The 25,402-nt window shown below is 43.5% G+C and overlaps 1 protein-coding gene across 3 annotated transcripts; it reads left to right on the plus strand.

Moving 5' to 3' along the window:
- Positions 1-688: 688 nt before the first annotated feature.
- On the plus strand, positions 689-25,185 carry Nxpe5l3 (neurexophilin and PC-esterase domain family, member 5 like 3). Of its 3 annotated transcripts, XM_087579537.1 has the most exons (6): positions 796-1,032; positions 9,165-9,907; positions 10,940-11,022; positions 19,464-19,676; positions 21,514-21,556; positions 23,302-25,185. In XM_087579537.1, the coding sequence occupies exons 1-6, from the start codon at positions 976-978 to the stop codon at positions 23,315-23,317; spliced, it is 1,155 nt and encodes a 384-aa protein (XP_087435663.1). In that variant the 5' UTR covers positions 796-975; the 3' UTR covers positions 23,318-25,185. The 3 variants fall into 3 exon arrangements, with proteins under 3 accessions (XP_087435661.1, XP_087435663.1, XP_087435662.1); XM_087579535.1 differs by lacking the exon at positions 21,514-21,556 and having other exon boundaries at positions 689-1,032; XM_087579536.1 differs by lacking the exons at positions 19,464-19,676; positions 21,514-21,556 and having other exon boundaries at positions 805-1,032.
- The last annotated feature ends 217 nt before the right edge of the window (positions 25,186-25,402 follow it).

Below are 25,402 nucleotides of genomic sequence, written 5' to 3' on the forward strand. Positions count from 1 at the left end.
TGTTATTTTGCTTAAAGAATTTATCTGAGAGTCTCCAGAATGCCACTGAGCAGAGCCAAACCCTCAGTAGCTGTCGGCAGACAGGGACATGCCCTACTGACTTGGCCCTAAACTTGTTGTAAGTCATTGAGGGGGCACTGTGTGGGAAGGTTGAGGCTGAGAGGATGATGGACAATTTGTTGTTGAGTAATAGGTTGATTTGTATTACATATGGAGCTCTGTGATGTTTTGCTCTTTCAGTTTATTTAAAGTGAATGTTAAACACTCATCTCAGTATTGATTAGACAAGTAGGAGAGGAGAGACTGCATCGGCTCGGATTGAAGCCCTTTATGTCCGAGTTGCAGTTATTCCCCTATTAGAAGTCGGGTCCACTAATTTTTTCCCTTTAAAGAACAATTGATCAATCTGTACTGTGTTATTCTATCTGTGAGGGGAAACAAACAACAAAGAAACAATAACTAAGCTCTGGAGCAGCGGATACATGGGCAAGGAGCAGAGGAGACCCTCCCTCACCCACCCTACTCCATCCCACGTCCCACCCCCCTCTACCCCAACCAACTGCGGCTCTTCCTTGGAACTCCAATCTTGCTCCAGCGCCTTTGTGTGCGCCACTCACTTGGGAGCGGAAAGGGTCTCAGGGTGGCTTGAGCCCAAGGACTTCTGTGTTCCCAGTAAACATTCCCGCACACCCAGAGGTCTTCCCACATAGAACTGTGAATAAAGGTCCTGTTTTGCTAACCTGAACCCTCCCTCTCTTAACCCCTTTATAATAGGGACAGCTGGACCTTAGCCTCAACGAACAAGGCTATAGCTGTTAGTCATATTTGTTAAGTACATCTGTTAGGTCACAGGGTTTATGGAAATTGGAGGTTATCACAGCAAATCAGCTCTTTTATCATGGGAATTTAAAATGTCTTATCTACCTGGGTTCGTATTTATAATTCAACTAGAGTCCAGGGTGTGTGGATCTGTTCATGGGGCAATTCAAGGACTACAAGATTCTGACCGTGGGCTTGGTCTTTCTGCTTTTGGTAAGTACTTTCCATGCCTCTCGATGGCTTCCTTACAACTCTCCCATGGGTAGATTGGTTAACTTCTGTAATCTTGGAGAGTGAACTGGGGGAGGCTCTCATAAAATACAGTGGAGCAAGGTGGGGGTGGGGGTACCTAGTGCGTCCAGACCATGGTGTGCTCCTCAGTATATACCATGCATCAGGTCCAGTGTCAAGGGGGTTTACTTGGGGAGGGGAGAGGAATAAGGGTCTGAGCAAGGGGTAGTGGCAGACAGGTAGACATGTACGCAGGCAGGCAGACAGACGGTAAAATTGCCAGGAGTGTTCCTGCTCCGACGGAAGGGTGTCCTGGGACTTGGAAACCCAGGACAGCTCTGAGTAGAGAAGGTATCTGAGTGAAAAGGGATCCTGAGACACCGAAGCTCAGGAATCGCACAGACCTGAGAGGAAGCCTGCTCAGCAGAGGCGTGGTAGCTCCCAGGGAAGGGTATCCCGATCTACACTGAGGACTCAGGAGCCTCAGCCCCCTCTTTCTCTTCCCTTCTTCCTTTCTTCTCTTCATTGCTTCTTGGCTTCTTCCGATGAGACTCACACCAGGCAGCAAATCTCATAAAAGAGATTTGTTGGAGCGTCCATGGAGAGAAAGTACAAACTCAGGGATGGCTGCCCTCTGCTCCCAGCAGTGGGAATTGGACAAATGGTAGCGGTTATATAGGATTTCTTAGTGAGAAGAGCTTTTTAGGAAAGAGATTTCCAGATTGAAGATTTGGGGATTTCAAGTCCTGATCTTGGGGTGCTCAAGGATTGGTGGGTTTTCTTGTTTAGGGATTGATGGGTTTTCCCATCAGGGATTGGTGGCTTCTGTTCCACCTCTACTCCCCTTTCCCTGCATCAGTCCCAGGGCTCAGAGTGGGAAGTCAGAGTCGTTCCAGGTTGCCTCAGCTGAGGCATCAAGTCTATGGAACTGTTCAGGCAGGCTAGAAAAGAGGGGATGCCACTGTAGGTAGCTCCTGCAGGATGGGATGAGCCACTGTGGATAGCTTCTGTGATGGCTGCAGGCTAGGGAGCAACCTGGTGTCTCCATTTTGACAGCTCCTGTGGGGGCACAGGTGAGGCAGGAAGGACTGGCCCGCAGCTGCACTCCTTTGCTGGATTTTGCTGCAAACTGCTTAGGGACTTCAATGAGGATTGGGAAGAGAGCTGAACAGAAGGACAGAACGAGCGGGGGAGAGAGAATGCAGGGGAGCATATCTGTATATGCAGCCTACACCTGGTGCATCTAGAGGGGACAGCAGCAGCTATGACGTAAGCCAATGACATAAGCCATTGTTAGGTCCCTGGGAGGAGCCTAATGTACTACCTGTAAGCTAACATTTCTTCATTTTTGTTTACTTAAACATGAGGAACTAGGAAGGGGTGATGGTAGGGCCGAAGTAAGTATTGTGTTCTTTAGAAATTTTTCAGCTGACTTGGGACCCTAATAACACTGGGATGCTGGCCAAGTCCTGGGAGACCTGGCTGTTTCACGGCTGGCACATATCTGTAGTTCGGAAACTACAGGCCCAGCTGAAGCACTCTGTAGGGCTAGCCTGGAGCACTGTGGGTAGCTGCTCTGGATCCTTCCTGGATGCACATCTGGAACAAACACCTGGACTTGACAGGATACTGGAGCACACACGTATACCTTAGGGAGAGGAGATGAGTATGTTAGAGAGAAATTTTTTTTCTTAGGTGTATATTGAAACTTTTAGACCCATGGTCCTGTTAATTGCAGGGAGGGGAGTCCCAAACCAGGTAATGAGGGAGGAATCCCACCCTCTGGAATAGGCCTTGATAGGTGGGAAACAGGCTGTTGATTGACAGGTTACTCATATGGAGTCCATTTGACCCATGAGAGGTGGATCCAAGCGTATTCTCGGAGGCTTACAAGAATCATTTTGAGTTTACAAAAAGAGATTAACTTTAGATAGGTTGGCATTACCATCGTTTGTAATCTGTACTGGAATCCACACAGGAGATTAATGCAGTAGACACACATCTTTGCGTCAGGGTAGAGGCTTGGAACACAGCTTTTTGTTAAAAGCATGAACACTCCTTAATCTGAGCTCAGGGAAAAGGGGCAAAAGCTCACTTACTCTTGATTTTCAGTATGACCACAGGGCGTGAAAGAGGGGCATCTTCACTCTCTCCAGAAGCTCGTGTGTATGTAACTTTAGCGCAGTAAAAAAACACATTTAAGTCTATGTTTGAGACACCAAAGGAGACTTAAAATCTTGAGCTTGTGACTGTGATAGTGGATCACACAGTAGAAGGCTTTATCAGAGTGAAGACTAATAACTTATCATAACTCCCTTGATCAATGTTACAACTCTGAGCTTTCAAAGCCTTAACACAACAGTGCAGTGAGGGGACGAAAGGTGAAGAAATTTTAATTCCTTTTATGTACCTTAGAACACTTTATCACCATTTAAGCTTTCACTTGCATTAACCAACCCTAAAATACCTTGTCAGGCTCTAGAACACTCTCTGAGGTCCTCATAACTTTAGCCTCTGTATCCTCAGCCTCACAGAAACTCTACATCTATCCCCTGTCTGGTGCTTCACTATGAGTCACAGGTGGTTGCTTCCTGGGAGCAGCCACTGTAAAGTGAGTTCCTTTAGATAAAGGAATAGTAAAAAGTTAATTCTGAAACCTGTTTGGCTATAACATGAACCCTGTAAGCAAGGCAAACCTGTTTGTCTCTTTTAATCAGAGACCTAGTAGTCTTAACTAGTGAATGAATTGACTAATGAACTAACATGGTGGTGGATTACCTTGGGGAAGGAGCTGTTGTGCTCTGGCTTAGAGTTACATCTAGCTTAGCTGTCAATGTTATCAAAGACCTGAGAAGGATATATTTTTATGCCAATAGCCTAGGTATCTATTAAAATGTCAGACTAGTCCATAGCCCACTACTTAGTTGTCCCTGCCTTCTGAGGTCTCCATGGCACTGAGGGCAGAGGCAGTCTTTGGCCATCAGGCCCAGAAGATGAGAAGCTTTTAATGTGGAGGAGAAACATGGGAGCGACTGACCTCACCTTATCATAGGCAATATGGGACAATTAATTCTCCAGGTGTCCTGTTTGTCCACAGTACAGGCTGAGCCCTAGCATTGGGTGAGGCATTGAGGGCAGTCTTTCCCAATGGTTGTCTCCATGCCCATGTCTTCCTGGAGACCTTAAGGGGTCACTACTAGAATTTTGGAGTCTCTGTCATAAGTTTAAATATATTAAATGCCATAGTCAACAGATTCTCTGACGGGTTTGAGGCCTGGTAGTTGCCAAGCACATCTGAGATGAATAATCTCTGTCTGCTTTTGGTATCTGCTCTAAACTGTATCCTGTAAACCTTACCTAGGAGGCTAAATAAAGCTTAGTCATAATTAACCTCATCAGTTCTTGCACAACTGGATATATTTCTGAACACATTTCAAGGTTTGATCATTGACAAGGCTACTGACTCCCAACTTGCATTTCGTTGTTACAGGCGCATTCGTGAACGTAGGAGTAGATTCCATCCCTGTTAGGGTTGAGCACGAAAAATCGTGATTTTGTGTTGAAGCTCTTCTAGTATCCAAATAAACCCTTTTACTGTAGAAACACAGCCCATAAGAGACTGGGAACTCTTCTGATCTTTATATAGTGTATCATTTCGGAACATGTTTCCTGTACGATTTAATTTATAAAATAACGCATAGCTTATGAAAATCTAAAGCTACACTATAGGTTAATAAAAGCAAGAACAACGCCAAGCATAGTTTAGGCCACTGATTCTAACCTTTTTAACGTTTTTAAAACCTCAACTTTTTTGTATTATTCTCCCCATATTTTATTATTTTAATGGTTATTTTATTTATTTACATTTCAACTGTTATCCCTCCTTCCAGTTTCCCCTCTCCACAAACCCCTGTCCCATCTCCCCTCCCCTCTGCTTCTATGAGGGAGCTCCTCCTCCCACCCACATACTGAGGCCTAGCTCCCTAGCATTCCTCTATGCTGGGGCATCGAGCTTTCACAGGACCAAGGGCCTCCCCTCTCATTGACGAAAGAGAAGTTCATCCTCTGCTCCATGTGCAGCTGGAGCCCTGGGTCTCCTTGTGTGCTCTTTGGTTGGTGGTTTAGTCCCTGGGAGCTCTGGGGGGGTGTGGTTGGATGATATTGTTGTTCTTTCTACGGGTTTACAAACCCCTTCAGTCCTTTCCCTAACTCCTCCATTGGGGTCTTGTTACTCAATCCAATGGGTGGCAGTGAGCATCCACATCTGTATTTGTCAGGCACTGGCAGAGTCTCTTAGGGGACAGCCATACCAGGCTCCTGTCAGCAAGCATTTCTTGGCATCAGTAATAGTGTCTGGGTTTGGTGTCTTCCAGTTTTAAAAAGTAGTTGAAAATCTCTCAGTTACGTTTTTGTAATTTTAAAATAAAGCACCCTTTAAAGAGTGAAAACATAGAGCAGTGGTGTACACAATGTAATGTCTCTAAAACTACTATATCCATATTTTAATTAATTAATTCCCTTTACATTCCAATATCAGCTCTCCCCATCTCCTGTCAGTCTCCCCCTCACGGCTCCCCCACACAGTTTACCTCCTCTTCTCTTCTGAGACGGTGGTGGCCTCCAGGTATTACACATACACACAGGCACACACATGCATGTATGCAGTCACTGCAGGATTAGGCATATCCTCCCTCACAGAGACCAGACAAGAAGGCCCGTTTAGGGAAATGGGTTCCCCAGACAAGCAACAGAGTCAGAGACAGACCCTGCTCTTGTTGTTGGGGACCCACATGAAGACCAAACAGCACATCTGGTAAATGCATGTGGGGATCCTAGGTCCAGCCATGCTCATTCTTTGGTTGGTGGTTCAGTCTCATAGAGACCCCAAGGGTCCAGATTAGTTAACTCTGTTGGTCTTCCTGTGGAGTCCCTGTCCTCTTCAGGTCCCTTAGTCCTTCCCCCGATGCTTCCACAAGATTCCCTGAGCTCCATCTAATGTTTAGCTGTTGGTTTCTGCATTTGTTTTGGTCAACTGTTGGGTAGAGCCTCTCAAAGGACAGTTGTGCTAGGACCCTGTCTGCAAGTATAACAGAGTATCCTTCATAGTGTCTGAGATTGGTGCTTGCTCATAAGATGAGTCTCAATTTGGGCCAGTCAATGGGTGGCCATTCCCTCTGTCTCTGCTCTATCTTTGTCCCTGCACATAATGTAAGCAGGACACATTTTAGGTCAAGAGTTTTGTGTGTTGGGTGTTGGCCTTATCCCTCCACTGGGTGTCCTGCCTGACTAAAGAAAGCAGTCAGTTTCCTTATCCCCTACTGCTAGGAATTTCAGGGAGAGTCACCCCCTTAGACACCCTGACCCTCGGCACATTCCAGGTCTCTGGCACGTCCTAGAGATGCCCCTCCCCAATCACCTCTGATTTCTGTTCTTTCTACCATGATTTCCATACATATAATCCCCTCCCCCAACCTACTCCACTCCCAATCCATTCTCCTACCCAGTTTCCTCCCTCCATCCACCTATGACACCTATTTTATTTCCCCTTCTGAGAAAGGGCCAGCATTCAACCAGCATCCCCTGGCTTCTCCTTGTTATTTGAGTTCTTTGGGTCTGTGGCTTGTAGAGTGGTTATCCTGTACTTCATGGTCAATATCCACTTAAGTGAGTACATACCATGAGTACCTCAGCTGGGATGATGGCTCCATCCATTTGCCTGCAAATTCTCAACAGAGGAACCTCAAATGTCTAAGAACTCCTAAAGAAATGTTCAACTCCCTTAGTCATCAGGGAAATGCATATCAAAACAACTCTTAATATTCTTACTCACATATCTTAATGGCTAAGATCAAGAAGTCAAGGGACAGCACATGCTAGAGAAGATGTGGAGCAAGGAGAAACACTCCTCCATTGCTGATGGCTGTGCAAACGCCCACAACCACTCCTGAAATCATTAAAAAACAAAGATATCATGAAATTTGCAGGCAAATGGATAGAACTAAAAAGTGATGGTGTACTGTGACTTACAGAAGCTTTTCAGTTTTATGAAGTCTCATTTATTAATTGTTGATCTTAGTGCCTAAGTTATTGGTATTCTGTTCAGAAAGCACTCTCCTACATCAATGAATTCAAAGATATTCCTCACTTATATCCTATTTAGTATATGTGGCTTCATGTTAAGGTCTTTTATCCACTTGGAGTTTAGTTTTGTGCATGGTGATAAAGATGAATCTATTTGCTTTCTTCTACACACAGCCATTCACTTAGACCAGCACCATTTGTTGAAGATGCTCTCCCTTTTCCATTGTATGGTTTTGTGGCTCCTTTCTCAAAAATCAAGTGTCCACAGGGTTTATTTCTGGGTCTTCAATTCAATTCCATTGATCAACCTGTCTGTCCTAATTTAAAAGCTGCTTTGGAAACGTGCTTCTCTGATCAGCTCATGTCACATGTTGCTGCTCTTAATCTAGATGTCAGTGAAGCCATGACTTCCAGTAACAGAGATGGCTGCCAGCCATGTGTCTGCCATTAATCAAGATGGCAGGGAAGCCACAGTTCCACCTTCTTTTTCTCATAGTTAAGAAGGCAAGCAGCCACGTGTTGCTTATATACCAGAATAGAATCATGTCACATAGTTTAAAATTAACTAAGTGCAAACTTTTTATCACTAACCCAGGTTATGAGATTTAACCATATCTAATAACTTACAGGTCAATAATCCTGGTTTTGACCCTGGAGTTAAAAAACTTGCCTGGGTCTTAAAAGCATAACCTAATTTCCACCAGCCATAAAGGAGAACTGTAGAAAACAACGTCGCAATTATACATATTTAAATAACATCTGAATTTGTGTTCTGTGAGATCCAGCGGCCAGAAAACCAAGAAGAGAATTGAGCCAGGTGGTGATGGCAGGAGAAAGAAGTACCATCTATTCACAATTCAGAACCAGTCAGAAACAAGCATGGAGGGGCCTCATACCAGCAAATACATCTATAGTTAAGCATACATTTTAAATTAGCTTTAGTTAATCTAAACAGGCTTTTATAGTCTTGAAATTTCATCATCATGCAAAGAATATTTTAAACCAGGGGTGAGTTACATATACAGAATGTTGCAAAAATATAACTGAATTTGTATCATCATATAAAAAAATCATACCAATTTAAAATGTGGGACTTGTTACTTTTTCTTAGTCTCAAAGGGGACAGAGTAATAAACTGAAGGTTCATTAGAACTAAGAAGTTTTATAATTGTTGCTTTGTACCATGTGATTATATTATGATGGCCAAGTCCTACGTAGCTCATATGACTCCTAGTTAAGTACATTTTTGTTTCTCTAGGCATATATGTTTAAATGAGAGTTCCATCTAAGTTACATGCACATATACACACAGAGCTAAATCTAAGTTACATATACACAGAGTTACATATATACAAACTTATGCCCTAAACAAAAATTGATTCACATATATACTTATGTATAGATTTTAATGATAAGCTTTTTGTTATGTAAGTTTAAAACCAAATATTGTGCTACTGTTCTCCAATGTATCAGACAGCACACGCACACACACACACACACACACACACACACACACACACACACAAACACACACACACACACACACACACACACACATAGAGTTTTTAAAAAAAAAAACCAAGAGGCATTCACTGCTGTTCAGAGTACCTGGGTATAGTTCCCAGCACCCGTAGGGCAGATCACAACCATTTGTAACTCTAGGTCCAGGTGATCCAATGTTCACTTCTTATCTCCATGGGCACCAGGCATGTAGTGCACATATATATGGATGCAAATCAATCATATACATACAAGTTTTAAAAAAGAGGAAGAACCCCCGCAGGTACCCCGATTTTTTGGTAACATATGGTAACTCAATTGGGACTCCTGAGAAGTTCTACTGACAGTATTGCCCCAGCCTTGCGATGTTTCTTTCACATAGATGTCATGGTGACTCAAATTGCTGGCTAATGAAGGACAGACAGAAAGACACAGGCAGGTAGGTAGGACACCTAGATACTACTCAGCCAATAGGAAGACAATGGGACACACACAGCACACTGGTATAATCAATCCCCTTTCTTTACCCACAGGCGTTCTGGCTCACGACCACTTGGCATGAGCCCATAATCCGGTTGCTCCCACCACCCCGTCCTGTCTCTGAAGATGTCTCAGAGACCATCGACAGGGACTCTGTCCCTCAAGAACTCTTCAACTTGACTAGCCTTGTATACTGGCCTCCAACTGGGGGAGATAGGGATGACTTTCTGGCCTCTACCAGCCCCAGAACCTCTACCTACCACTTGAAGGGTCCTGCCCAGGCCAACTATACTCTGGGAAGTAACCTAGAGGCCATCCTTGTGGCTCGGGATCACTGGGGTAGGCCCAAAGCTCATGGTGGAGATCTGTTTCGGGCACAGCTGCTGGGTCCAGAATTGAGAGCAGGAGTCCCAGGGGAGGTGAAGGATCTGGAGAATGGCACTTACCTCTTGTCCTTCCCCCTGCTCTGGGCTGGATGGGCCCAGGTGCAAGTGCGACTGATCCACTCCAGTGAGGCAGTTGGGGTCCTGCAAAGAGTCTGGAGAGGAAAACGAGCCACTGTTGATTTTAGAGGGCATTTCCGAGGAACAAATGGCATTCAAGAGACTGTCATCTGTAATGTGGACCCCCAGTCAACTGGAGCCAAAGGGTCTACCTGCCATTACAAGGATGTGGTTTCTGGGGAGATCTGGTTCTGTGCTCAACCCCGTACTTTGCCTTGCAATGCTTTAGTGGGTCACTCGAGTGGAAGTTATCTGAAGGTGACCACGCCACATGATCAAGACCTGCTGGCTGGGTAAGAAATCTAGAATCTTAAATGAGTCCCAGTCTTAACCACAGGCATGTGGAGGTGAGAAGACAACTGGAGGAGGTCAGTTCTCTCCTTCTACCATGTGGGGCCCAGGTATCAAACTCAGTCTTTGGTTTTGGCAGCAAGAACATGGTGGTCATCATGGTCACCACCACCACCACCACCACCACCACCACCACCACCTAGAGATTCCTACAGCTCAGTGTGAACTTGAATTTCTTGTGTGATTGAGGCATAGAAAGCAAGATTTCAAGATTATCCTTGGTTGCATAGTGTCTTAGTTAAGGTCCTACTGCTGCAAGCAGATACCATGACCAATGCAACTCTCATACGGACAACATTTAATTGGGGCTGGCTTCCAGGTTCAGAGCTTCAGTCCATTGTCATCAAGGCAGGAACATGGCAGCATCCAGGCAGGCACGGTGCAGGAGGGGCTGAGAGTTCTACATCTTCATCTGGAGGCAGCTAGGGGTAGATTAGCTTCCAGGCAGCTAGAATAAGGGTTTTAAAGGCCAAGCCCACAGTGGCACAATTACTTCGACAAGGCCACACCTCCAAATGGTGCTATTCCCTTGGCTAGGCATATTCAAACCACCACACATAGTGAATACAAATTGATCTTGGGAGCACGAGCATGAGACCCTGTGTCAAAGACACAGGGGGAGGGTACTATGTTCCCCAGTAACTGCATGTTTGTGTAACAACAGTAACAATTTATAGTGCTTTCTAGACTATAGTGGCAGGAAAATCGCAATTTCTCACATGTTGTGGAGATCTGTTTGTTATAAAATAGAAGTAGGTGACCCTTCTTTTATCTTAACTATCAGTGTACTGATAAGACCCTCCCTTGTATATTCCTCCTAATCACTATACTCACCACATGTTAGTGTGCCCACTTTAGTGTAGTGACCCCGATTTACACCGAGGATAAATAACCAGTCAGTCATGGTCTGCTCTTTTTTCATCTAATTTCATCTGGTCAACCTCCCTCACCACTCACACTCAGTGTTTCTTCAGGAATGTGACTGACCAGAAACTCCCTTCAGGCATACCTCCAATCCTTGTCCTACCAGCAGCCTGGGGAAACATGAGTAACATGGGTGAGTAAGACTGGGACATGGGATTGGGGATGGGCCTCAACTTAGATGGGCTCTGTGTGTGTGTGTGTGGAGAACAGGCTACTATCAAAATGTTTCCCCCAATTTTTCTGTATCTTATTTTATTTTGCTTTAAGTTGTGTTACAATTTCCATTTCCTATTTTGTGCACTCTTGCGTGTATATGTATGAGAACATATGTGCCATGTCAGACATGTGGAAGTCAGATGACAACTTGCAGAAATTAGTACTCTCTCTTTACAGTGTGAGTTCCAGGAGTTGAAGTCAGGTCATCAGGCTTCGGAACAGGCACCTTTACTTGCCAAGCCATCTCACTGGCTCCTATGGTAGATTTTTATTTTTGTTTGGTTTTGTTGTTGTTGTTGCTTTCTGATTCCCTCTCAAGGGAATGGGCTTCAGTGGTTTGAAAATCAGTAGTAATCAGAGCGAAAACAGATGAGATCCTGCCAGAGCAAGGGTGGCTGGGTAGTTGGTGTACAGAGCTCAAACTTGAAGAAGAGCTAATTCTGCTCTTTTCAGGCCACAGTCAGAAAAGAAGCAGTGAGGTAGGACCCAGGTCCAGTGCACATATTAGTGCCCATAGACCTCCAAATGCAATGTTTGCAAAGTGACAAACTGGGGGGACCTTGACTAATCAAGTATCCATAGTCAAAGGTTCCAGCTCTCTCTCTCTCTCTCTCTCTCTCTCTCTCTCTCTCTCTCTCTCTCTCTCTCTCTTTCTCTCTCTCAGTGCTCCCTGAATAAAGAAGAAATTAATGTCATTGGTGCCTCCCTCCAAGAAGTAATAAACCCCTGAGTCCCAAAGGTGAGACTGAAGTTGGAGGCAGAAAAGAGCTAGAGGAACCTTCCCAGCAACTGACAGAACTGGAATCAGGTTAGACCGTGAGAGTCCACATGAAAGTGCACACATGCACACATGAAAACTTTGTAGAAACTGCTCAACAACTAAAGGACATGGGCACAGGGTTGAATGTACCAGTTGCTTCAAACTTTCCCTGAATATACTGATACAGTGCCCCTAGGGGAGGGCAGGTTAAGTCTAGCACCTCAGGTACAAGGATCCAAGTGCTTAGCTCTGTGGCCTTGGGTTGCCTGTGTCCAGCCTCTTGAAAGTTCTGGGCTGAAGTTCAACCACTCCCAACCCCTAGGATCTTCTAAGCCCCAAATGCATGGTCATTGAGGGAAGTCCTTGAGTTTTTCCCACATGTGGGCAACCACTTCTACCAGGAAAGGTGTGTCTATGGCCACCAGCCATCAGCCTCAAGATAGAGGAAAGGCTCCAAGTGCCATGTCAGTTCTGGGACAGTAAACCTTGGAACACATAAAGGTCATATTTTGTTTTGGATACAAAGTCTGTCACTGAGCCTGGAGTTTACAGTTCAGCCTGGCTGGTCAGTGAGTCACTGGGGAAGCCATCACTACCTTCCCCTTTGCTGGGGTTTCAAGTATATCACACCCAGCTTTTTATACATATTCTAGGGGGGCAAAGTTAGGCCCTCACCATTGTATAACCCACTGAGTATCTCCCCAGCACTCACTGGGTTTTATTCCAGATCTTTAGCCTCTGTCCTGCCAGGGTAGTGTAGTACAGTGGTTAGTACTGGGTTGTGATAGCACACTTCCAGGGTTCAAATGCTATTCCTATCTTTGACATTCTTTTGAAAAGCCCACTTTATAGGCTGGTGATAGGACTTAATAGTAGAGTACTTGCCTAGTTGGATGGGCACAGAATGACATCCCTATCACTGCTGTTGGTCACAATAAATTACTTAATATTCTAGGTCCTCAGTATCCCCATCTACAAGTGGAAATATGAACAGTGCTACCTCCAGAGTGTGGAGATCCACACCTGGAGTCCCAGCGCTCGCTAGGGGAAGGCAGCAGAATTAGGAAGTCAGGGCCATTCTCGCCTACATGGGAAGTATATGAGGTACATATGATGGTTTCAAACATTCACAGACATGCAGGCCACACACACACACACACACACACACACACACACACACACACAAACTTCACAGGCTCTGTAAGAGTACATTGATATGCTACATATAAAGAATGTAGAAGAATGCTATCCACATGGCTCATTAGGAAAAGGTGCTTGCTGCCAAGGCCTTCAAACACTGGGAAAAGAACTGACTCCCAAAGGCTGTCTTCTGGGTACCATGTGTGCTGGGACACACACACACACACACACACACACACACACACACACACACACACACACACAAGCAAATGTAAAAACTATTCATTTAAAAAATTCATTCACAATAAATGTAAAGAACACAGTCATTTTATAGCACTCCATGTTGTGCTTTTCTTTTTTTCTTAATTTTTTTCATTAACTTGAGTATTTCTTATTTACATTTCGAGTGTTATTCCCTTTCCTGGTTTCCTGGCCAACATCCCGCTAACCCCTTCCCTCCCCCTCTTTATGGGTGTTCCCCTCCCCATCCTCCCCCCATTGCCGCCCTCCCCCCAACAATCACGTTCACTGGGGGTTCAGTCTTAGCAGGACCAAGGACTTCCCCTTCCACTGGTGCTCTTACTAGGCTATTCATTGCTACCTATGAGGTCAGAGTCCAGGGTCAGTCCATGTATAGTCTTTAGGTAGTGGCTTAGTCCCTGGAAGCTCTGGTTGCTTGACATTGTTGTACACATGGGGTCTCGAGCCCCTTCAAGCTCTTCCAGTCCTTTCTCTGATTCCTTCAACGGGAGTCCTGTTCTCAGTTCAGTGGTTTGATGCTGGCATTCGCCCCTGTATTTGCTGTATTCTGGCTGTGTCTCTCAGGAGAGATCTACATCCGGCTCCTGTCGGCCTGCACTTCTTTGCTTCATCCATCTTGTCTAATTGGGTGGCTGTATATGTATGGGCCACAGGTGGGGCAGGCTCTGAATGGGTGTTCCTTCTGTCTCTGTTTTAATCTTTGCCTCTCTATTCCCTGCCAAGGGTATTCTTGTTCCCCTTTTAAAGAAGGAGTGAAGCATTGGCATTTTGATCATCCGTCTTGAGTTTCATGTGTTCTATGCATCTACGGTAATTCAAACATTCGGGCTACTAGCCACTTATCAATGAGTGCATACCATGTGTGTTTTTCTGTGATTGGGTTACCTCACTCAGGATGATATTTTCCAGTTCCACCCATTTGCCTATGAATTTCATAAAGGCATTGTTTTTGATAGCTGAGTAATATTCCATTGTGTAGATGTACCACATTTTCTGTATCCATTCCTCTGTGAAGGGCATCTGGGTTCTTTCCAGCTTCTGGCTATTATAAATAAGGCTGCTATGAACATAGTGGAGCATGTGTCTTTTTTATATGTTGGGGCATCTTTTGGGTATATGCCCAAAAGAGTTATAGCTGGATCCTCAGGTAGTTCAATGTCCAATTTTCTGAGGAACCTCCAGACTGATTTCCAGAATGGTTGTACCAGTCTGCAATCCCACCAACAATGGAGGAGTGTTCCTCTTTCTCCACATCCTCGCCAGCATTTGCTGTCACCTGAGTTTTTGATCTTAGCCATTCTCACTGGTATGAGGTGAAATCTCAGGGTTGTTTTGATTTGCATTTCCCTTATGACTAAAGATGTTGAACATTTCTTTAGGTGTTTCTCAGCCATTCGGCATTCCTCAGCTGTGAATTCTTTGTTTAGCTCTGAACCCCATTTTTTAATAGGGTTATTTGTTTCCCTGCGGTCTAACTTCTTGAGTTCTTTGTATAGTTTGGCTATAAGCCCTCTATCTGTTGTAGGATTGGTTAAGATCTTTTCCCAATCTGTTGGTTGCCGTTTTGTCCTAACCACAGTGTCCTTTGCCTTACAGAAGCTTTGCAGTTTTATGAGATCCCATTTGTCGATTCTTGATCTTAAAGCATAAGCCATTGGTGTTTTGTTCAGGAAATTTTCTCCAGTGCCCATGTGTTCGAGATGCTGCCCTAGTTTTTCTTCTATTAGTTTGAGTGTATCTGGTTTGATGTGGACGTCCTTGATCCACTTGGACTTAAGCTTTGTACAGGGTGATAAGCTTGGATCGATCTGCATTCTTCTACATGTTGACCTCCAGTTGAACCAGCACTATTTGCTGAAAATGCTATCTTTTTTCCATTGGATGGTTTTGGCTCCTTTGTCAAAAATCATGTGCACATAGATGCGTGGGTTCATTTCTGGGTCTTCAATTCTGTTCCATTGGTCTATCTGTCTGTCTCTGTACCAATACCATACAGTTTGTATCACTATTGCTCTGTAATACTGCGTGAGTTCAGGGATAATGATTCCCCCTGAAGTCCTTTCATTGTTGAGGATAGTTTTAGCTATCCTGGGTTTTTTGTTATTCCAGATGAATTTGCAAATTGTTCTGTCTAACTCTTTGAAGAATTGGAATGGTATTTTGATGGGGATTGCATTGAATCTGTAGATCGCTTTTGGTAAAATGGCCATTTTTACTACATTAATCCTGCCAATCCATGAGCATGGGAGATCTTTCCATCTTCTGGGGTCTTCTTCAGTTTTTTTCTTCAGAGTCTTGAATTTCTTGTTGTACAGATCTTTTACTTGCTTGGTTAAAGTCACACCGAGGTACTTTATATTATTTGGGTCTATTATGAAGGATGTCGTTTCCCTAATTTCTTTCTCGGCTTGTTTCTCTTTTGGGTAGAGGAAGGCTACTGATTTATTTGAGTTAATTTTATACCCAGCCACTTTGCTGAAGTTGTTTATCAGCTTTAGTAGTTCTCTGGTGGAACTTTTGGGATCACTTAAATATACTATCATATCATCTGCAAATAGTGATATTTTGACTTCTTCTTTTCCAATCTGTATCCCCTTGATCTCCTTTTGTTGTCTGATTGCTCTGGCTAGTACTTCAAGAACTATATTGAATAAGTAGGGAGAGAGTGGGCAGCCTTGTCTAGTCCCTGATTTTAGTGGGATTGCTTCAAGTTTCCCTCCATTTAGTTTAATGTTAGCAACTGGTTTGCTGTATATGGCTTTTACTATGTTTAGGTATGGGCCTTGAATTCCTATTCTTTCCAGGACTTTTATCATGAAGGGGTGTTGAATTTTTCAAATGCTTTCTCAGCATCTAATGAAATGATCATGTGGTTTTGTTCTTTCAGTTTGTTTATATAATGGATCATGTTGATGGTTTTCCGTATATTAAACTATCCCTGCATGCCTGGGATGAAGCCTACTTGATCATGGTGGATGATTGTTTTGATGTGCTCTTGGATTCGGTTTGCCAGAATTTTATTGAGTATTTTTGCGTCGATGTTCATAAGGGAAATTGGTCTGAAGTTCTCTTTCTTTGTTGGGTCTTTGTGTGGTTTAGGTATAAGAGTAATTGTGGCTTCATAGAAGGAATTCGGTAGTGCTCCATCTGTTTCAATTTTGTGGAATAGTTTAGATAGTATTGATATGAGGTCTTCTATGAAGGTCTGATAGAATTCTGCACTAAACCCTTCTGGACCTGGGCTCTTTTTGGTTGGGAGACCTTTAATGACTGCTTCTATTTCCTTAGGAGTTATGGGGTTGTTTAAGTGGTTTATCTGTTCCTGATTTAACTTCGGTACCTGGTATCTGTCTAGGAAATTGTCCATTTCCTGCAGATTTTCAAGTTTTGTTGAATATAGGCTTTTATAGTAAGATTTGATGATTTGTTGAATTTCCTCTGAGTCTGTAGTTATGTCTCCCTTTTCATTTCTGATTTTGTTAATTTGGACACACTCTCTGTGTCCTCTCGTTAGTCTGGCTAAGTGTTTATCTATCTTGTTGATTTTCTCAAAGAACCAACTTTTGGTTCTGTTGATTCTTTCTATGGTCCTTTTTGTTTCTACTTGGTTGATTTCAGCTCTGAGTTTGATTATTTCATGCCTTCTACTCCTCCTGGGTGTATTTGCTTCTTTTTGTTCTAGAGCTTAAGTGTGCTGTCAAGCTGCTGATATATGCTCTTTCCTGTTTCTTTCTGCAGGCATTCAGAGATTTGAATTTTCCTCTTAGCACAGCTTTCATTGTGTCCCATAAGTTTGGGTATGTTGTACTTTCATTTTCATTAAATTCTAAGAAGTCTTTAATTTCTTTCTTTATTTCTTCCTTTACCAGTTTATCGTTGAGTAGAGCATTGTTCAACTTCCACGTATATGTGGTCGTTCTTCCCTTATTGTTATTGAAGACCAGTTTTAGGCCGTGGTGGTCCGATAGCACGCATGGGATTATTTCTATCTTTCTGTACCTGTTGAGGCCCGTTTTTTGACCAATTATATGGTCAATTTTGGAGAAAGTACCATGAGGAGCTGAGAAGAATGTATATCCTTTTGCTTTAGGATAGAATGTTCTATAAATATCTGTTAAGTCCATTTGGTTCATGACTTCTCTTAGTCTGTCTACCTCTCTGTTTAATTTCTGTTTCCGTGATCTGTGCATTGATGAGAGTTGGGTGTTGAAATCTCCTACTATTATTGTGTGAGGTGCAATATGTGTTTTGCGCTTTAGTAAGGTTTCTTTTATGTATGTAGGTGCCCTTGTATTTGGGGCATAGATATTTAGGATTGAGAGTTCATCTTGGTGGATTTTTCCTTTGATGAATATGAAGTGTCTTTCCTTATCTTTTTTGATGACTTTTAGTTGAAAATTGATTTTATGTGATTTTAGAATGGCTACTCCAGCTTGCTTCTTCCGACCATTTACTTGGAAAGTTGTTTTCCAGCCTTTCACTCTGAGGTAGTGTCTGTCTTTGTCTCTGAGGTGTGTTTCCTGTAGGCAGCAGAATGCAGGGTCCTCGTTGTGTATCCAGTTTGTTAATCTATATCTTTTTATTGGGTAGTTGAGACCATTGATGTTGAGAGATATTAAGGAATAGTGATTATTGCTTCCCATTATATTCATATTTGGATGTGAGGTAAGTTTGTGTGCTTTTCTTCTCTTTGTTTTGTTGCCAAGACGATTAGTTTCTTGCTTTTTCTAGGGTGTAGCTTGCCTCCTTATGTTGGGCTTTACCATTTATTACCCTTTGTAGTGCTGGATTTGTAGATAGACATTGTGTAAATTTGGTTTTGTCATGGGATATCTTGGTTTCTCCATCTATGTTAATTGAGAGTTTTGCAGGATACAGTAACCTGGGCTGGCATTTGTGTTCTCTTAGGGTCTGTATGCCATCTGTCCAGGATCTTCTGGCTTTCATAGTTTCTGGCGAAAAGTCTGGTGTGATTCTGATAGGCCTGCCTTTATATGTTACTTGACCTTTTTCCCTTACTGCTTTTAATATTCTTTCTTTATTTTGTGCGTTTGGTGTTTTGACTATTATGTGACGGGAGAAGTTTCTTTTCTAGTCCAATCTATTTGGAGTTCTGTAGGCTTCTTATATGCTTATGGGTATCTCTTTCTTTAGGTTAGGGAAGTTTTCTTCTATGATTTCCTTGAAGATATTTACTGGTCCTTTGAGCTGGGAGTCTTCACTCTCTTCTATACCTATTATCTTTAGGTTTTATCTTCTCATTGAGTCCTGGATTTCCTGTATGTTTTGGACCAGTAGCTTTTTCCACTTTACATTATCTTTGACAGTTGAGTTGATGATTTCTATGAAATCTTCTGCTCCTGAGATTCTCTCTTCTATCTCTTGTATTCTGTTGGTGATGCTTGTATCTACGGTTCCTTGTCTCTTCCTTTGGTTTTCTATATCTAGGGTTGTTTCCATGTGTTCTTTCTTGATTGCTTCTATTTCCATTTTTAATTCCTTCAACTGTTTGATTGTGTTTCCTGGAATTCTTTCAGGGATTTTTGTGATTCCTCTCTGTAGGCTTCTACTTGTTTATTTATGTTTTCCTGTGTTTCTCTAAGGGAGTTCTTTGTGTCTTTCTTGAAGTCCTCCAGCATCATGATCAAATATGATTTTGAATCTAGATCTTGCTTTTCTGGTGTGTTTGGATATTCGGTGTTTGCTTTGGTGGGAGAATTGGGCTCCGATGTTGCCATGTAGTCTTGGCTTCTGTTGCTTGGGTTCCTGCGCTTGCCTCTCGCCATCAGATTATCTCTAGTGTTACTTTGTTCTGCTATTTCTGACAGTGGCTAGACTGTCCTATAAGCCTGTGTGTCAGGAGTGCTGTAGACCTGTTTTCCTGTTTTCTTTCAGCCAGTTATGGGAACAGAGTGTTCTGCTTTCGGGCGTGTAGTTTTTCCTATCTACAGGTCTTCAGCTGTTCCTGTGGGCCTTGTCCTGAATTCACCAGGCAGGTCGCTTGGAGCAGGAAGATTGGTCTTACCTGTGGTCCCAAGGCTCAAGTTTGCTCGTGGGGTGTTGCTTATGAGCTCTCCTCGGGGGTAGCAACCAGGAGGACCTGCGCCGCCCTTTCCGGGAGCTTCCGTGCACCAGGGTTCCAGATGGCGTTTCTGTGCTTTTCTTTTTAATCTGCTCTATTTTTCTCTCTCCCGTAGCCCTGCCCTCAAGGCCCCCATGTCACCCTGGCCACCTATCTCCAAAACCCTCTGGCTTCTACCACCAAGACAGATGGTATTCGACATTCTGTTCTAGCCGCTCTTTCCTCACTGTGGACAGCATCCTGAACTGCCTGGCTGGACGCATTGTCTACATGATGGGGGATTCCACACTCCGGCAGTGGTGGGAGTATCTGCGCGACACAGTTCCCTGTGAGTGGTGGTTTAGTCCCTGAGAGGTCTGGGGGGTCTGGTTGGTTGATATTGTTGTTCTTCCTATAGATTGTATTGCAACCTTCAGCTACTTCAGTCCTTTCTTTAATTCCTCCATTGGGGACCCCATTCTCACTTCAATGGTTGGCTGTGAGCATCAGCCTCTGTATTTGTCATGCTCTGGCAGAGCCTCTCAGGAGACAGCTGTGTCAGGCTCCTGTCAGCATGCACTTCTTGGCATCAGCAATGTTGTCTGCATTTGGTGACTGCATGTATATTCTTTTCTATTAGTTTCTGTGTATCTTGTTTTATGTGAAGGTCCTTGATCCACTTGGACTTGAGCTTTGTACAAGGACATAAGACTGAAGGATTGATTTATATTCTTCTACCTGCTGACCAGCAGTTGAACCATCACCATTTGTTGAAAACGTTGTCTTTTCTCCACTGGATGGTTGTAGCTCCTTTGTCAAAGATAAGTGACCATGGCTGTGTGGGTTCACTTCTGAGTCTTCACTTCTACTCCATTGATCTAGCTGCCGGTCTCTGTACCAATGCCAAGTGGGTTTTTTTTATCATGATATATTGATAGGATCAGTCTTCTAGTATATTTTGAGTCCTGTTTTGTGACCAATTATATGATCAGTTTTGGAGAAGGTACCACGAGGTGTTGAGAAGAAGGTATATTCTTTTGTTTTAGGATGAAATGTTCTATAGATATCTGTTAAATCCATTTGATTCATAACTTCTGTTAGTTTCATTGTGCCTCTGTTTAATTTCTGTTTCCATGATCTGTCCATTGATGAGAGTGGGGTGTTGAAGTCTCCCACTATCATTGTGTGAGGTGCAATGTGTGCTTTGAAATTTAATAAAATTTCTTTTATGAATGTGAATGCCCATGCATTTGGAGCATAGATGTTCAGAACTGAGAGTTCATCTTGGTGCATTTTTCCTTTGACGAGTATGAAGTGTCTTTATCTTTTTTTAAAAACTTTGTTTGAAAGTCGATTTTATTGGATATTAGAATGACTACTCCAGCTTGTTTCTTGGGACCATTTGCTTGAAAAAATTTTCCCAGCCTTTCACTCTTAAGTAGTGTCTGTCTTTGTCACTGAGGTGTGTTTCCTAGATGCAGCAAAATGCTGGGTCCTTTTTATATATTCAGTCTGTTAGTCTATGTCTTTTTATTGGTGAATTAAGTCCATTGATTTTAAGATATTAAAGAGTAGTGATTGTTGTTTCCTGTTACTTTTATTGTTAGAGGTGGAATTATGTTTGTGTGGATATCTTCTTTTGGGTTTGTTGCAAGATTACTTTCATGCTTTTTCCAGGGTGTAATTTTCCTCCTTTTGCTGGAGTTTTCTCTTTATTATACTTTGCAGGGCTGAATTTGTGGAAAGATATTGTGTAAATTGTTTTGTCATGGAATATCTTGGTTTCTCCATCTATGGTAATTGAGAATTTAGTTGGATATAGTAGCCTGGGCTGGCATTTGTGTTCTCTTAGGGTTTATATGACATCCTCCTAGGATCTTCCAGGTTTTATAGTCTCTGTTGAGAAGTCTAGTGTAATTCTGATAGTTCTGCCTTTATATGTTACCTGACCTTTTCCCCTTGCTGCTTTTAATATTCTTTCTTAGTTTTGTGCATTTGGTGTTTTGACTATTATGTGATGGGAGGAATTTCTTTTCTGGTCTAGTCTACTTGGGGTTCTATATGCTTTTTGTATCATTCATGGGCATCTATTTCTTTTGCCTCAGGAATTTTTCTCCTATAATTTTGTTGAAGATATTTACTGGCTCTTGGGAATCTTAGCTCTCTTCTATACCTATCATCCTTAGGTTTTGTCTTCTCATTGTGTCCTGGATTTCCTGGAAGTGTTGGGTAAGGATCTTTTTACATTTTGCATTTTCTTTGACTGTTGTGTCAATATTTTCTATGGTATCTTCTGCCCCTGAGATTCTCTCTTCTATCTCTTTATTCTGTTGGTGATGCTTTCACCTATGACTCCTGATCTCTTCCCTAGGTTTTCTATCTCCAGGGTTGTCTCCCTTTGTGATTTCTTTATTTTTTCTATATCCATATTTTAGATTCTGGTGGTTTTGCTCAATTCCTTCACTCGTTTGGTTGTGTTTTCCTGTAACTCTTTTAGGGATTTTTCTGTTTCCTCTTAAGGGCTTCTACTGTTTTTCTATGTTGTCCTGTATTTATATAAGGATGTTACTTATATCCTTCTTAAAGTCCTCTAATATAATCACAAGATGTGATTTTTAAATCCAAATCATGCTTTTCTGGTGTGTTGGGGTTCCAGGGCTCGCTGTGGTGAGAGAACTGGGTTCTAATGATGCCAAGAAGCCTTGTTTTCTGTCGCTTATGTTCTTGTCCTTGCCTCTTGTCATCTGGTTATTTTTGGTGTTAGTTGTTCTTGCTCTCTCTGGCTGGAGCCTCTCCCTCCAGTGAGCCTGTGAGCCTTTGGGCCTGTGGGTCTGTGAACTTAGAGTGACAGTGCTCCTTCTCCTGGGAGACCAGCTTTTTTGGGGCAGGATTTGTGTCTGGAGAGCTGTGTCACAGGGTTAACTCCAGGGTGCAGATGGAGACCGGAAGGATCCTGTCCCCAGTTGCTGTGAGGTTCCCGAGCCCTGTGGTCTCCTGGCAGGTCCCTCTTAGGCCAGTTATCAAAGCAAAAGTGTTTGTATCACCTGTGAACTTAGGAGTACCTGTGAACCATGGGGCCAACACTCTTTTTCAAAATTGTGTTGTGTTTAATTATGGCTAAAGCAGTTATCTGGTGTCAGACTTCAGCAGTTTGGCCCCGCACCGGTTGACTAAGTCCAGCTGAAACTAGTTTCCTTCTTACCTCACCTGGATTGTTTCCCTTCTGGCTGTAATGTTTGCAGGGACCTCCCACAACCTATAACTCCATCTCCAGGGAATTCCATCCCCACCCCCTTTATAGCATCTGCAGACACTAGCCCTCACTTGCAAGTATTCACACAGTGACACACATAAGCATACACATAATTGAGAAATAAAACCATCTGAGTGTGGTGTCTCCCATCTCTCAGGATCTGGAAGGTAAAGAGGGTTCTTATCTCTTTGTGAAGTTGAGGCTAGGGCCTGATCTAACCTGTTTCAGGCTTTGAGAACCTGTTTCAAAAATATTTTTTGAGACAATGCAGTGACCCATAGCTTTAATCTCAACGGTAGGGAAACAGACACAAGCAGATTCGTGATTTTGAAGACAGTCTTTTTTGTATAATGAGTTTCAAGCTACCCAGGGCTACATAGTTAGACCCATGTGTCAAAAAACAAGCAAATAAACAAACAAAGCTATGTTTGCAAAAGGGAATGGTTCATGTTTCTATGTTAATTCATTATGAAATTTTATTACATTAATTAATTGATATGTGTGTGTGTGTGTGTGTGTGTGTGTGTGTGTGTGTACACTCACATACTCTAGTGTGTGAGAATATCAGAGGACCATGTGCAAGAGCTGAGTCTCTGCTACTACTATATGAATCTCAGGGAATTAATCCCTAGTAATGTGTGCTGGCAGCGAGAGCCCTTCCTGGCTGAGTCATCTTGCTTGGTTCCCTATGTTAAAACTTTGTTTCTCCTCCTCTTTACAGCCCTGAAGCCAGTTGATTTACACGCCACTTATCAAGTAGGTCCCCTGATGGCCGTGGAGACAACTCGGGGGACGGTGTTGCACTGGAGGGCACACAGCTGGCCCCTGCGTTCTCTCCGCACCCCAGTGGCCTCCCTGCACTCTGTGGCCAGAGAACTACATGGCCTGGCCGGGGGACCCTACACAGTGGTGGTGCTGGGTATGGGAGCCCACTTCACCACGTTCCCTCCCTCCATCTTTGCCCGAAGACTGACAGGGATTCGGGCAGCTGTGAAGGCCCTGCTGGACCGGGAACCCAGTACTCTGGTCATCATCAAACTGGCCAACACTGGCTACAAATCGGTGTATGGCAGTGACTGGCTCACACTCCAGATGAACCGCTTCCTCCGCGCTGCCTTTGTTGGTCTCCGCGTGGCCTTTGTGGATGCCTGGGAAATGACCTCCAGCTTGGCTGTGCCAGACAACATCCACCCAAGGAAGCTTATTGTCCGCAATGAAGTGGAATTATTTCTGTCCTTCATCTGTCCCACCTGAGTGCTCCTGAGGGATTTGAGGCTGAGTGGATGGAGAGAGAGCGTGGGTGTGGCCGTCTCAAAATGAACTTCTGTGATGGAAAGCTGAAGCTACCCTGGCTCACCCACTATGACACTGTGGGTCCGTATTTCATACTTCTCTCTGTGTGCCGCGTGGATAAATCTAGTTCAATAGAAATGATTTGCATCATTTTCCCTTTTTGAGTGTAAGGGGTTGTGGGTGGTGTGTGTACACATATATGTACAGATTGCTTGCCCCTCTGTGCACACAAAGGCCAGAGGACATCTTGGGTTATCCTGTTCTATCTAGGAAACCCTGTTTAGCATGATTCAGTATCTGGTGTTGCTTCAATCTCGTGGAGTCTGGCACTAGGCAGTAAATTTTAGGCACATTTAAGTCCAGTATAATTTGGGTTTCCTAGTGTAACACCATCCCATGTGTACAAGGAAGCAGAATACATCTTAGAGACCTTCCTCTGTATTCCACTTTGTATTCCTGGGATAGAAGAAGAAAGAGCCATTGTGGCTGCAAACATTACAGGGTCTAATACGAGCAAGGATTCATCACAATTTTGCAGGAGCGTTCTTTTCATTCTATTGACCAAGGGCAAAGAGTTACTGATAAAAATGGGTATACTAGGGCCTATCCTGCCTTAACCTTTCTACCATGCAGGAAAGGAAGGCAGTACGCATAGCACATCCATAAAAAGGTCCATCCCAAAGGCAGTTGTTGAAGAAAGGGAAGGGGATGATTAGAGATGGGATTTCTAGCAGGAGGGATGGAAGTACATGGAAGCATAATCTATGTGATAGAAAAACAGCATTGACAGAAATATCAGGGGGAGCCCTGTGGATACAAGTGTGGTTCTTAGTGCACAGGAGCAAGCAAAGTGCCCAAGAGGAGACGGCTCTCCTCTGTTGCAAAAAGACTGCTCTTGTTACAGTACCAAATGAAGCTGCAAGTTATTATCTAAACCATCAGCAACAGATAGCATTATGGAAAATACAATATCAACTTCAGTAAGCAATATTTCAGATAATCTCCATTCCATTATTGTGGGGAGCGGGTGTGGTGGCAATCCCAGGATGGCACCCGGGACTGCTGCCACGTCTTATGACTAGCTCCTGACTTCCTCATACACACAAAAGTAAGCCACACCCATTGTGCGAACTGCGCAGGCGCACCGTGACACAAGATCAGGCCATTTGGCGTGGATCTATGAACTGAGACTACTTAGACTGGACTGATGGGGCGTGGTTACGGGTTTTTTAGTAGGGAGTGTGCTTGGGGGTAAGAGATTGCTGCTTGCATGCAGAAAGAAAGGTTCCTGAATAAACTGCTTCGAGAAGAACGTCGTGGTGTCGCTCCTTTCTGTGGGACGGAGACGGAGATGACAAGTGGTGGCCTGGATGGGGAAGTTTGTTCAGAACTCATCGCAGTCAGGGTGGCTAGACGGTAAGTTCCCAGTAAGTGGGACGAGCTAAGCTCTCGGGTTGAGACTATAAGGTTCCCAGTTTTGGGACAAGTTGCACCAAGCGCAATGGGGAACTCGACCTCCGCTCAGACAG

This window comes from Rattus norvegicus, chromosome 12 (assembly GCF_021556685.1).
Source record: "Rattus norvegicus strain SHRSP/BbbUtx chromosome 12, alternate assembly SHRSP_T2T, whole genome shotgun sequence".
NCBI lineage: Eukaryota > Metazoa > Chordata > Mammalia > Rodentia > Muridae > Rattus > Rattus norvegicus.

Bases quoted from the DNA above. Each gene is read 5' to 3' on its own strand.
- Nxpe5l3 (XM_087579535.1), top strand. From the start codon at position 976: ATGGGGCAATTCAAGGACTACAAGATTCTGACCGTGGGCTTGGTCTTT. The intron at 11,023-19,463 runs GTGAGTAAGACT...TCTCTCCCGTAG, and splicing joins GGGAAACATGAGTAACATGG to CCCTGCCCTCAAGGCCCCCA. The intron at 19,677-23,301 runs GTGAGTGGTGGT...TCCTCTTTACAG, and splicing joins TCTGCGCGACACAGTTCCCT to CCCTGAAGCCAGTTGATTTA.